Raw genomic sequence first — 14,313 nt, forward strand, 5'->3', positions numbered from 1 at the left:
ACATTTACTGGTTCACCCGCTGATACTTCAGGAACACAAAGTGCCAGGCACTCAAAAAAAAACCCACCCAGACTCTCCACAGCAGCTAATTTCAGCCTGGTGTCACCGTTACTATACTGCACTCAGGGAGGAGTGCAGAGGCAGGTTAAAGACCACCTGGTCTGGATTAGAGGGTATCAGGGAGGGCTTCTTGGAGGAAGTGACATCTGAACTTAAACCTAGAACTGAGTCTCTACCTAGACAAAAGAGAGATGAGTTGAGGGAAACATCAAGGCAGAGCTATCAATGTCTGCAGGCTCAGAGGCACAGCCAGCCTGGTGAGTTAGCAGCTGGACACAATAATAAAAGGACTACGATGGGTCTTATTAGCCATGCTAGCAAATTTGGATTTTTCCCGGAGAGCAGGATCCCATTTTTCAATTCAAAACAATCACTTGCAGGCAGTTACAAGGACAGACTGGAGGAGGGTAAGAGAAGAGGCAGAAAGATGCCTTGATGAGGCCACTGCAGTAATCTGGATAAGAAGTGACACGGCCAAACCCTGGGAGAAGAGGGCTTGGAGATGGAAATGAATGTCCCTTCAAAGTGTGCAATGTGCCCTGCATTGAATTCCTCACTACTGTGAACAGAAAATGCTCTGGGCAAAGGGGGTAAACAATTAAAAACAGAACTACCACGTGACTCCGCACTTACACTGCTAGGTATTTATCCAATGAACATGAAAACATGTTCACTCCTAAATTCACAGCAACACTATTCACAATAGCCAAGTCTTAGGCACAGTGGAATATTAATCAGTGGTTAAAAAAAAAAAAGATGAAATCTTGCCATTTGCAAGAGCATGGATGGACCTTGTGGGGATTATACCTAGTAAATAAGTCAGGAGGAGAAAGACACACGCTGCATGATATTACTCTTATGTGGAATACAAAAAAGCAAAGCAAACAAAACAAAACAAAAACATTTAGAGTCTGGCAACAGAAGGGAGATTACTGGGTGGCTGGAACAGGTAGAGGGGTCAGTTGGATGGTGGTGGGCGAGGTGCGGTCTAGACACTTGTCCAGAGGTGAAGGTGGTAAACAAGTGGTACTGCAATAAAATTCATTTTTAAAAGAAACCCAAACTTTACTTCTCCATAGCCTCTTAGCCTGTTGTAGGGTAAGTGATTATCAGGCTTTTCAGGATTGATGATGGATCCTTGCGGTCCTGAATGCATGCCTGATGGCGGGCACCTGGAGTAGGGTGTGTGCATAGGTAGATGGGATTCACCTGGGCTAAGACTGGGCTTATCAGGGTGGCATCACGGGGACGCCAGCAGGAGAGCAGAGAAGCAGAACAAGAGCGAAAGGGCGACTGTAGGGTAAGGTAAAAGGTATCAGGCTTTTCTGCCCTTCCGCCATCAGGATAGATGATGGATCCTTGTCCTGAATGCATGCCTGATGGCGGGCACCTGGAATAGGGTGTGGGCATAGGTAGATGGGATTCAGCTGAGCTAAGACTGTGCTTTTAAGGGCGGTGTCACGGGGATGCCAGCAGCAGCAGCAGTAGAAGCCAAAGCCGAAGCCGAAAGAAAAGCCGAGAAGCAGCAGAACCAATGCTAGAGAGCCCAGATAGAGTGAAGACTTGCTGGGGGCTGGGAGGCTGGCAGGCCTCCCCTGCCTGCCATATGCCAGCACCCCTGCCTGCCATATGCCTGGTGAACCCCAATAAAAGACCTGCAAAAACCCACTAAGGACTCTGACTCCTCCTTTACCCGGTCTGCATGGGATCCTAGAAAACCTGCACTGTGTCCAGTCCTGCCCTCTTACAGCGACCAAAAGAGAGGCAGAGACCACCAGAGAAGGCTGGAGAGCCCAGAAAGAGTGAAGACTTGATGGGGGCTGGGAGGCTGGTAGGCCTCTGCCTGCACCTCTGCCTGCCGCGTACCTGGTAAATCCCAATAAAAGCCTGAGAAGCCACTGAGGGATCTAGGACTCTCTCCTTCACGCAGCTGCTTGGGTCATGGGGATCCCGCTCCATGCCCTCCTGCCGCTACACCTGTCCATCCATGTGGTCTCGCCCACCCATATCATCTCACACACAGTGACGAACAGGGAGCTGTGACCCTCGCTCGGATGCAAGTCATACCCCAGCACGTGGCAGAACAGAGCTCAAGTCATGATCAGAACTGCTTCAAAGTATTTATAAAAATGGCAGGGGTACAAAAAAGCAGTTTTCAAAAATGTAAAGAAACATCTATGTATTATAAAGCACTACCGGTGAGAACAGAGTCGACTGTAATAACAGTGCACAGCTGAGCTAACAGAGACGTGCGAATATTACATGGTATGTGATTGTAGGAAAACCTGAGAAGCAGATCTATACAGGTGAAAATTCTAGGTCTAGAGGAAAAAAATAATGAGTAATGATTAGTCAAATGCATTCATGGGCAAAGGGTATCTGGAATCACGTGAGAGTGAGATTCAATGAGAGCAGTGAGGAGGAGTAGGGAAGAAGGTTTTGTTAGGAGGAAAGTGCTAGCAGGTACCAGGACAGAGAAGGCAGGAAAGGGGCCCTTCGTCTGAAAGAGTGGGGGCTCTCTGGGGCCACGTTAAGGCCACTGTGGGTCCAGAGACAGAAGGTAAGCTGCTGAAAATAGCTCTTTAATGCAGGGGAACTATAAGAGCATGTGGCTGACTCCTCCTTTAAGAAGCATTTCCAGACCATCCCTCTCTGAGGAGCAGCCTGAACAGACACCCTCCTGCAGCGCTGAGAGGTGAGACCGCAGGGCCTCATGGGGATCCTAGCCCAAGGCTGGTCCAGGCAGACCCACATGGCATTCAATTTGTGATTTCTAGAGCTTAGCAGTGCGCCTGTTCTAGGTAAATCCTGAGCATATGTTCGCTGGAAAGGAAAAAGGAGAGCATGAAATTAAAGAATCAACAATGACCATCTCCCACCCCTGGCTAGAACCTCAACAGAGGCTGCTGTGAGCAAAGAGACAGAGCTCCGGGCTGGGAGCAGGCCCCCCTGGGTTTGAAGTCCAGCTTTGCTGTACACAAGCTCCTGGAAGGCTCATCAAGCTGTTGACTTCCCACAGTATTACTTTTTCCTTCTGGAAAATAGTGAGAATATGCTTATCTCACCTTTTCAAGGGAAGAAAGGGTATGGTTAGTAAAAATAAATCAGCTACTCAAAATGCATTGTTAGCAAATGATTTAGTATATATCCGTGGAATCAGCTGAATCAACAAAACCCAGACTTAAAACATATCAGACTACTCTGACCAGTCTAGAGTTGTCATTCCTCATCTTAAGCCCTTCACTAATGAAGTATCCTTAAAAGATTTTGAAAGGCAGGAGAACTTCCAGGGACAAGGTCAGTGGCATTAAAGGTGCATAGAATGAGGGCCTCCCCGGTGGCGCAGCGGTTGAGCGCTGGGTGGCGAAGCTGCCCGCAGCCTCTGCAGTGCTGGTTCACTGGCTGCTCCCCGGCCACTGGAGGAGGGTCCCACATGGCGCGCAGACCTCTCCTGCCGCCCGCTGCTCCCCTCAGCAGTGTACTTCTGTCCTTCTGCCTGCTCTGCTCCCCGCTCTGGCTCTGGTGAATTCTCTCACCCTCCCGCGCTTCTGACTGTACCCAGTGCTTGTATAAATAAATAAAAATAAATCTTTAAAAAAAAAAAAAGGTACATAGAATGAGAGAGAGAGAAGGAGGAGAGAGAGACAGAGACAGATTGATTCACCAATGCAGAAATGCTCTAAATGGGGAGAGAAGAAAAGGAGTGAAGGAGAAAGCATACTGAAAAAAAACAAGTAATCCACAAGAAATAGAACACTTGAGTTAGGAATGCATGCCTGGGATGAGGCTGTGAATAAATTTGAATGATAAAACTATTGAAATTCGTATCAAATCAGAATGCCAGAAGGAGGGCATAATTTTGGTGACTGTATTTTATAAAGACTCAAAGCACAAAAGTACAAAGACCTGAGGCAATAATGGCGCCAGATGACTATAAAAAGGACAGTCTTTCTTCCCCTATACAGGGATTTAAAATGCTGTACTTTTCAAGAGGGCTTGAATACCCATGTGATCCTTTATGAATCAACTGCAGTTAAACTAAAAAGTCAGGTAACTAGTGGAAAAACTTGAGACAATGAATGAGATTAATAATCTTGTGGGTTCTAGAGTTAGATTATCTAACTCTAGATTATTATCTAGATTAGATTAGACCCCCAACTCACAGGCACATTATTTTACCTTCACACAGCTTTTTCCTTGTATGCACAATGGGAATAATAAAGGCACCTCCCTTATAAAGCAGTACATAGTATGCCACTTGGGTTAGCTGTGATTTTAATTTATAGTTTAAAAGGATATATCCATGAGATGGTATACTATATAGGGAAGAAAAATGAATAAAACTACACAGACGATTATGCTTGGATCTCACAAATATAATGCTGAATAAAAGCAACTCCCAAAATGATATATGATATTTATGAAAATGCACACAACAAACTAAAGTATATTGTTTGTGAATGCATATGAATGGAAAGACCAGTTTTTTTTTTTTTTAAAAAAAGCAACAAAATAATTAGCCTGAAGTTCAGCATGGTGGTTCCATCTGGTGAGGATGAAAGTTGTTTGAACTGTGTAAGGTACAGGGAGAAGGGGTGGGTTCGGCTTCTTGATCTACACATTTGTCGCATGGGATTCACCTTACAATTTTGTGTGAAATTGTAAATTTGTCCTAGCCCTGCATCTGTATATATATTACAGTTCACAATAATTTTTTTCATAGCGGGGCAGAAATCATGGCAGAGCAAAGCAGGAATGCAAATTCTGTAAAATGTTTAAGAAAAGAGATGCTGAAACCAAACACTTGCCCTTTGCCAGACACTACGCTAAATATTATTTCATTGACATCCTTGATGGCATTTAAACTTCAAAACATCTCTTTTAAGAGGGCCTCCCTGGTGGCCTAGGGGTTAAGTCGCAGTGCTATCACTGCAAAGGCCGAAGTCTGGAGCCACATCCCCAGCCAGGGAGCTGACCAAGGTATGACACAGCAGACCTTTCTTGTCTTGCCCGCAGCTCCCCTCAGCAGTGTATTTCAGTAGATTCACCTGTCCTGCTCCCCTCTCTCTCTCTGGCAACTCCTCTCACCCCCACCCCCATACCTCTGGCTTGTGCTCCAGTTCTTCCATGCAAAAATAAATAAAATCTTTTCCAAAAAATCTCTTTTAAGGTAGATGTGATTACCCCATGACACAGATGAAATTCAGGGATACTCAAAAATTAGGGAAGTAGTCCAGATACAGACTTATGGAAAGTCACAAAGTAGGAATGAATATCCAGGTTGTCTTCCACTGGACAAATATTTGCAAACAGAACCAAAGATAGAAGGAGGACCAATTGGTGCTCAATAGAGTTAAGTGGATTCCTCCTGTATCTGGTGACATCTGTGACACTGGTTCTGCAGAGAACGAGATGGATGTTATCATGGGAACTCTGCTTTCAAAATGAACATATGCATTTTGTCTCAAATTATTTTGGGTCAATTCATAACTGGTATGATCTCAGAACAAAATCAGGCCTGTCTCAATAGCCAAGCTTCTAAAAGCAGCTTTCATCTTCACCACGGTAGAAAAAGAAGACATCAGTCTGCTTACATCTTTCCAAGGACTATAGGATGTGAGTAAATAAGCAGGCAACTCTAAACAAAGTCTGTCAATAGAAAATGATCATTATGATGTCTGATTTGGGAGTTTTTTAAAGAAGAATTAAAATACTAAATCAAAATCAAAGGTCTGTTCAGGGTACCAGTGAACATTACATTTCATGTTAGCAAATATAATAATTCGAAGGCAAACTTGCACTCCCATGTTCATTGCAGCACTTTTTACATAGCCAAGCTGTGGGAAAAACCCAAAACAGACATGTGGTAGGCATACACAATGGAATACTATTTGGCCATCAAAAATGATAAATCCAGTGCCATTAGAAGCAACATGGATGGAGTCAGAAATTTATGCTATGCAAAATAAGTCAGAAGGAAAAAGACAAATAGTGGATGGTGTCACATGTGGAATATAGAAAAACCAGACGAAGGGGCAGATAAAACCAACTCAAAAAATAGCCCTCAAAAGCTGACAAATAAACTGAGACATTCAGAAAGTGAGTGGGGAAGGAAGAGAAAGCACAAAATGGGAATAGAGCACAGTGGACTACTGTGGAGGATTATGGGTGCTTTGGTGGTGTGAGTGCTATGACAAGATCACCCCCAGGGGATCCATACTTCCAAAATACAAACAACAATGTAAAGCAATGTTACTGCAATTAAAAAAAAAAGTTTTTTTAAATGAAATACTGAATTCTTATCCACTCAGAGTCTATAAGACCCATATGCAATTTTCTTTTTGTATGCTGAGAATAAGATCATACACATCCTGCTTTAGATTATTTTATCTTGTTAGAAATAACTGTGTAAATAAAATACCCCAAATTTGCAATATGATAAGAGTATTTTACCACCCATTCTTCTAATAGGAAGTATGGAGGGTGTCAAACATATTAAACCAGACAGTCTTTGCTAAAAAAAAAAAATTAAATTTTGTGTTAGTTCCACAAAATGTAACTCACAAGTGTGGGATTTGTTACGATTTAAGTAAAAGCAAAAGAGTAATTAGTAAAAGAACAGAAATAGACTTTATTGCCAAACCAGCCAATTGTGTTAAAGGGAGTGAGAGACTAATGGGAAAGACTGGGAGAGGGGATTTGACAAGGAAATTCAACTGAGAAAAAATAAATAGAGAAAAAACAAATAAATGATAATAAAAGCAAAGGAAAACAGAAAATGAAAACAAATGGGCCTGAAATGGTACACATGTATTAGTAATAAGAACACATGTAAGTGGTCTAAATTTTCTATTTAAGAAATAGTGAGATGGATTTCTAAAAAAGATAAAAATCAACTAAATGCTGTTTATTGTAAGAGAAACACCTAAAACATAAGGACACAGAAAAGTTGAAAGTAAGAGAGATGACAGAGCAAGTCATACTAACCAAAATAAAGCTAGGAAGCTATGTTATATGGAGATGAAAAAAGGCTGGAAGACAAAAAGCATTATTAAGGATAAAGAGGCTTTAAAAAAATGTAAAAAGATTTGGGAAGACAAAAAATGTGACATCTGGATGCTCCAAATAAATAACCTCAAAATGTATGAAGCAAGAAATTAATAGGAGGGGCAGAAACTGACAAGTCCCCCATCAGAGAGGGAGCTGTAACAAATGGAGCAAAGAAACAGTTAATAAAAACAAAGAAAATTTGGAACTGTGAATCTTGTGGGCATCTTATCAAAATGAAGATCTTGATTTAGTAGCTCTGGGGTGGGCCTGGAATTATGCTTTTTTTTCTTTTCAGTTTTATTGAGAGATAATTGACAGCCACATTCCTCATAGATTTCCAGTTGGTGCCAAAGCTCAGGATCTCAGGACTCCCCCGAAATCCAGAATCCATCAAGCCTGGCAACACATCTCTCCCAGAAGAAAGGAAGGACAAATTTAAAAAAGAAAAAAAAAATACTTTCACTAAACCCTTAAAGCCATGTTACAAATCTGCTTAACCACATAGGTGAAACTCAAGAATTTGCCAAACAGATAAATAATACATAACTATTGATGTTACAAAAAAATTCACCACAGGATTTCTTTAACCACTGTCCACACTAGTGTACTGGAAATACCATTTAATTTAAATACATAAAAATACATATTTATTATGTGGAGAGAGCTACAATTGCCTCCTATCTGATTGCTTTAATAACTTAAAATTTATGCATAAGAAGATTGAGAACCTACTAATAAAAAATACATAGTGGTACGCATACAGGTGTGTGTGCACGTATGCATATATGTCTTCCTTGGAAATACTGGTATGACTTATTCCATGCTTGCTATGTATTTTATAGGCTTCTTGAAAGGTTAATACTCAAGGCCAACCTTTCCCTCCCAACTGTGTAACCTTTATCTGGTCACCAAATACCTTCCAGGGCCTCAACTTCCTCTTTTATATCGTGAGTTAAATTCGTCGATTCAAGAAACACTGAGGGCCAACCACACACTGCAGACCCCATCTAGCCCAGGCAGGAACTGATGCTTAGGGAGGGTCTCCAAGCTGCTGACCACCCAAAGTGCAGGAAGTGTGTTTCCACTCAACAGAGCTTTTCTACAAAAACATTAGTCTTTATTATAACAATAAGGACAATTAACACATCATAGTGCTGTAAATTATACTGCTACAGGGCTTTCTAGATTTCCAGAATAAGTTTTGCATTTGCTCTTTTGTGTGATCTTGGCAACAGCACTAGGAGACCAGGGAGGCAGGTGCTAGTTTTAGTAGTGACAGCCTCCCTGGCCCCTCCTGCACCTCGGGGAGAGCCAAGCTGGAGGGCTAGGCCAGCCTTTATCCATCTAGTCTCCATGGTGCCTAAAGCCTTTCTTGAACCCTACGTGGAGAAAAGCCTTCCCTTTCTACTTGTACCTATGAGATTCAGTGTTAAAAATTCCAAGTTCTATTGTCATCTTTTCCAGATGGTGAGATCCATGAAAACAGGCATTTTTTAAAAAAATTTTGTTTGTACTTTCTGAGGTTTACAACTGTGCCTGACACCCAGCAGAGCACTCACAAAACATGTTGAGTGGTTAGATCTAGAAACTTCTTTGGTAGTTGTGGTCTGTTTGTCTAAGACTACTTTCTAGCTGAAAAAATCCATATGGCTATTACCAAGAACATAATGTTTTAAAGGGAAAGATTCAAATGCTTCATCACAGAATCAAAATATAATTTTAATTTCATTTTACCCCAGAAAGAAACTTCCAAAATGTGAAGGCCCAAAGGTCAAAGAATAATCGATGGATGCTTTGCTACAGCTTCTTAATAAAAAGGATCCTAATCAATCTTGACTAGGAGAGTCTGGTTTGCATAATAACAAGTACACCAGGTGGTGGCGACAAAAACAAAGCAAGTCATCAGAGAGCTCCCTGGACTGCATCTGTGGGAGCAGGAGTTCCCCTCCTCAGCGTACATCTGATTTTACTACAGAGTGTGGAATCACTGGCTATTTTGATTGGTCCTCTTTACTGAAGGGTAAAAGGATTTTGCTTGTTATTTGCTATAGAAAAATGGGGTTTTAAAACTGGGGTGTGATATGCTGTCCCCTGTTATAGTCCATTCCGTCCTTCACTAAGTCAGCCAGCCAAGTATTGGTGTCCTACTAGGTGCCAGGCACCAGGACAACACAGATAAAAGATACAGTATTTCCCCTTTGGGATGCAACCAAAGAGGGCAGCGCTCCTGACAGTACAAAATGAAGAGCTGTTGGGGAGAGGTTTAGCCTGGGGGGGGGTCCCTTGTCAGATGGGAAGGGTGGGGGCAGGAGGAAGAGTGTTTCATGCATGGACGAGGCTCCAGATGCCTGAGAAGGCATCATATTTGTATCTGGGAGCCCAGATGGGGCGGCTGAGACCACAGTCAAAGTGAGCAGTAAGAGTGGACTCAACGAGACCAGCATAAGAGCAGGGATGAAAGAAAATAGAACGGCATTAAAGAAGAAAAAAGTACAGGACTTGGGATGGAGAGGGTATTGGCTGGGAGAGGCAGTTGATAGGATAGTAATAGCTCATGCTTACTGAGCTCCTGAACAGGTACTCCTCCTATGTCCTTTACAAGTACTAGTGCATGTAAGCCTCCTAGTGAGCCCATTTTATAGATCAGAAAACTGAGGCACAGGAAGTAAACTGCCCAAAGTCACAGTTAATCAGTTCTGATGATGGTTTCACGCTGTTGACCCTCTCTAGAACATCCCCCATCTCCCAATCAGCCTTTCACATCACCCCCTCCAGGGACTGCATCTGACCTACCCCTCACTTCTTCCAGCTGCTCCCTTCAATGCTGCATTATAGTTCTCAATTTAGGAGTCTGTCTCCTCTAGCTGACAGTGAGATTGCGTTCATCCTGGTACTCCTGGGTCCAGACTAGCATCCAGCACAGTTTGAGCTCAGCTGCTGGAGTTTTTCTATAGGAAGCAGGAATTCTGTCTTGGACACAGGTAGGAATAGGCAGGTAGAGAAGTTTAGCAGGTAGCTTGCTACAAATGCAGCACACAGAAAAAAGTTCTGAGTGCTGATTTCTAATCAGGAGTCACCAGAACAAAGGTGAGGTTAGCCTCAGAGCCCTCTAGCCCTCTCCCATACCCCCTTCCAGCCCGAACTCCTGAACTTCTTATCATCTATTGCCTTTCTTTGCTGAAGCCATGCCATCTGCCTGAAATCACCCACACACACATCTATATATCCGCGCACTTTCTACTTCTTCCTAACTACCCTCCGGCACCAGGTTCTAGAGAGCCAACCTCTCTAAACCTGCACTTGAACTCCCTGCTCATTCTTGGACAGAATGTGGGGCTAACACTGGACTAATTCCTTAAAGGTCGATGTGCTAGTCAATTGAGCTTATTCTCACTAAGAGCCATTATTCATGTTTGTGCCCCAGAATACCTGACACTTTACTCACAACACCTCAGCACCTCAGCACAGTTTATGGGTCTCCCAATAAGGTAGACTTGGGACCACTGTGTAGAACAGGTTTATAATCAATGGCATCCACGTGGATGAGAATCAGACCGTAAAGAGGACAAAACCCAGGCAAACATGGGAGTTCATAGAGAAGAAGCAACTTAAAAGGTAGGAGGAAAATAAGGACAGAATAGTCACAAGAACAATACTAGCTCTGACTGTATGGCCCTCTTGTCTTACACAATTCTGATGGAAAAAAAAATCACAGGGGGGGGAAAAAAAACATTGAGCAGAAGGGAAATGGAAGTTTCTGCCATAGGAGGGGTAGCTGACCTTGAAGGTGATAAGCTCATTTCTACCCCAGGGTCTTTTCACTTGCTATTTTCTTTGTCAGGAATGTTCTTTACCCACAAAATTAAATGATTCACTCCTCTCCTTCATCTAAGCCTGTCCTCAGATATTTCCTCAGGGAAGTTTTCTCCATATAAAACAGTCTCCACTGTGCTCTATGAGCTTCGAGGCCCCTCAGTAAGGCCCCTCAAATTCTAGCTGACAGCTCCATGCCAGACAGTCAGGTCCAACAACAGTATCCTTCAGGTTCAGCTGGGACAAAGCCCCTGGGACAAAGCCCCTGTGTATGGCCGGGAACAAATCAAATCCCAGTTTTTTCCCTCTAAAAGAGACTTGTCACCCATTCTTGGTCTCATGCACATGGTTATGTAATGAGCTAAAAGCAGTTAGGAACCTAAACCATTTAAAGGACAAGAAAAGAAAAATGAGTGGAGCAACATCACAATCCAGCATTGTAAATCTGCATCATCCACTGAACATATATGTTTATTAGGGAGCGTATTACAGTTTTTGATCACTTTGATCTCATTTCACAGGTCTAAGATATATGGGTCTTGATGGCTGATGTATGCTAAAATACAGAAAGAGCAAGTTCCAATACAGGATCAAAAATGCATATTAAGATGGAAGTTAATGAGGTTTACTGGAGGTTGCTGCTAATAAAATGCATACATAAGCCAATTTCTCTTCTTGGGAACTTAAAGCACACAGTCCACAGTATAGCTGTGTATTCTGTGGCAGCCCTTGTGCTAAAGATAGAACTGAGGTATTTATTAAATCAGTCGGATGAATATAAAAACTGAACCCTCTAAATTCCAGCCACAAAACTTAGGTGCTCCCCAACATGATATCTAAACTGAAAGCTAACAAAACAGAAAGGGGACATTTTTTTTTTTTTAAATGCTTGAGTGTGGCTTTCTTTTTTTTTTTAAATTTTTTTAAGATTTATTTATTTATTTATACATGCACTGGGTACAGTCAGAAGCACCGGAGGGTGAGAGAATTCACCAGAGCCAGAGCAGGGAGCAGAGCAGGCAGAAGGACCGAAGTACACTGCTGAGGGGAGCAGCGGGCGGCAGGAGAGGTCTGTGCGCCATATGGGACCCTCCTCCAGTGTCCGGGGAGCAGCCAGGGATCGAACCGGCACTGCAGAGGCTGCGGGCAGCTTCGCAACCCAGCGCTCAACCACTGCGCCACTGGGGAGGCCCAAGGGGACATTTTTTAAAGCCATTTAGTTTTCAGGGCTATGATTTGTGGAAGGACCCAGCGCTCATCAGATAACAGCCTCAACAGCATGCAGTGGGCAGAGAATATATTGAATGCACTCAAATTTGTTTTTCTTTAATTCACTCAGTAGGCTGAAAACCCTCATGGGCTAACTTATCCTGTCATGTCTTGTGTCTCATGGCTTCAGACCAAAGGATAAGCGAGCGCTCCGTGGCCATTTAGGGATGGGGGAGGAAGAGAATGGAGTGTGATAAGAATATATTTTAAATAGCACAAATTCTAATATATTTATTTATATCTGTTTCTGTTCCCTTTAAGGCTCTAGAGAGAAACCTGTGTCATCTGTAGTTGCCATAAAATGATCTGCCACCCTTATCCTTTAATTACTAAAAAATACACTTGCTTTTCAGATATCATTACAGTTCTGACTTCATTTTCTCTACCTGGGTGTCCAATTAAGCTTTTAAGGCTTGTAGAAATTTATAGAACTGATTATCATGGGAACCTATTACTGAGAGTATCCACGGGGTAGCATGAGATCTACCAAGATATAAAAGTCAGAAGTTAATTCTTCTGCTAGAAAGAAGTGTACAGGTAGATTTTTACCAATGAATATGCCTTACACACCACAGGTATGGTGAATTATCCCCAGGTGGGAGCCCAAGGAAAGGCAGCACAGCGTCACATGTTAAATGTGCAGGAGGAGCAAGAACAACTCACATCCCAGTGCTCTGAATAAAAAAAAAAAAAAAAGAAAAATAGGCCACTAGTATATAATTTGTAATTTGCTTGCAATTTAGCACTTCCAAGCATCCCCTGCAAGCCCTCAGAGCCACCTGAGTGATTGGTTTATACAGTTTAAATCCCAATCGAGAGACCAACCCCTTTAACCTTGGGAAGATGAGAAGGGGACATCACTGGCCTGGAGAATGAAGACTCAGGCCAAGGAGCAGCAATTTCCCTCCCACCAACCCCAGGCTTGGAAATGTCCCTGCAGACAGTCCCCAGAATTGCTCACTACCTTCCCATTTAAAAGACCAAAACTAGATGCTATCACAGCAACTGAAGGCAAGTCAGGGGGGAGGGAGAGGGGCCCCACTTGAGTTCCTGCCTCCTACAACCCAGTCTCAGCAGCATCTCTGACAAAGGATTAAAAAGAATTGCTTTTTCCACACAAGCAGGAATGTTGATAAAAAACCCTTGTTGGCTTCCCCCACACGCTAGATTTCTAGCTGAGTCTGAAACCTTCACTGTGATTTTTTTTTTTCCCTTCAGAATTGTGCAGTGCCTTGAAAAACAATCACAATAATAAATACTTCTTTCTTTAACCAAAAGCAAAAAGGACGGGGCTATAATGCCTCCAATTTCCAGGGAACTTTTATTTCCAAGCCGATTTGTTGGTGCACTAAAAACATATTTTGGTGCATATTATTTTAACCTCCTAGCATCTGTCAGAGAGATGATCTCCTCTCTGATTTACAGATGGAAAAATGCAAGAACAGAAAAGTTTAAATAACTTGCCCAAGGTCAGTCAGGGACAAGATAAGCGCTGACTGATGGCCGACCTAACTCCAAACCTGGCACCACTAGAAAAGCATTTAACATCCCTTCCCCTCGGTGGTCTGAACCCAGTGGAATTTTTCTGGAGTCCCGAAGCTCCCAGACACCTCCCAAATTTTAGGCGTCTGCACTCCACCGACTCTGGCAAACACCCCCTTCTGTTTCCAGGCAACCTCCAACCCTGCAGAACGTCGACCACCCCCGACACAGACCTCCAGCCCGGCATGCGCTGCAACCGGCTCCCTCCCTTTCAGACCCTCCCGGAGCCAAACCCCAAAGTTTCTCGGGGTGCTCGGACGGCTCCGGGCCCCCCCCCCCGCGCCCCAGCGCCCGGCAGCCCGCGACGGCCCCCCGTACCGTACGCAGTGAGGGAGGCCATCCTGGCCCGCGATCCGCCCAAGCTGGCCAGGGCGTCGGCGAGAGGCGCAGGCTGCGCGCCGCGCCCCTGGACGGCCGGCGCCTGGCCCGGCGAGTGCATGCGCTTGGCTCCCGCGGCGCCCGGCCGCCCTGCTCCTGGGCATGCCCAGTTAGCCGCCGCGAGCGCCCGGGAGAGGGGCCGCGCGCGGGTGCCCCCGGGTCTCGCTGCAACTGCGCGGGGAGCGAGGCGTAGCCGGGTCG

The 14,313-nt window shown here is 43.8% G+C and overlaps 1 protein-coding gene across 2 annotated transcripts in view; it reads right to left on the minus strand.

Moving 5' to 3' along the window:
- Positions 1-14,110, minus strand: part of ANO4 (anoctamin 4) — a 301,260-nt gene extending 287,150 nt beyond the window's left edge. For both annotated transcript variants that reach the window (XM_054696103.1, XM_054696102.1), the window contains exon 1: positions 14,053-14,110. In XM_054696103.1, the coding sequence (XP_054552078.1) occupies positions 14,053-14,074 (22 nt within the window). In that variant the 5' untranslated portion in view covers positions 14,075-14,110. The remainder of the gene's footprint in view (positions 1-14,052) is intronic.
- Between the last annotated feature and the right edge of the window lie 203 nt (positions 14,111-14,313).

This window comes from Talpa occidentalis, unplaced genomic scaffold (assembly GCF_014898055.3).
Source record: "Talpa occidentalis isolate TD23 unplaced genomic scaffold, MPIMG_talOcc4v2.1 talOcc4.16, whole genome shotgun sequence".
Lineage (NCBI taxonomy): Eukaryota > Metazoa > Chordata > Mammalia > Eulipotyphla > Talpidae > Talpa > Talpa occidentalis.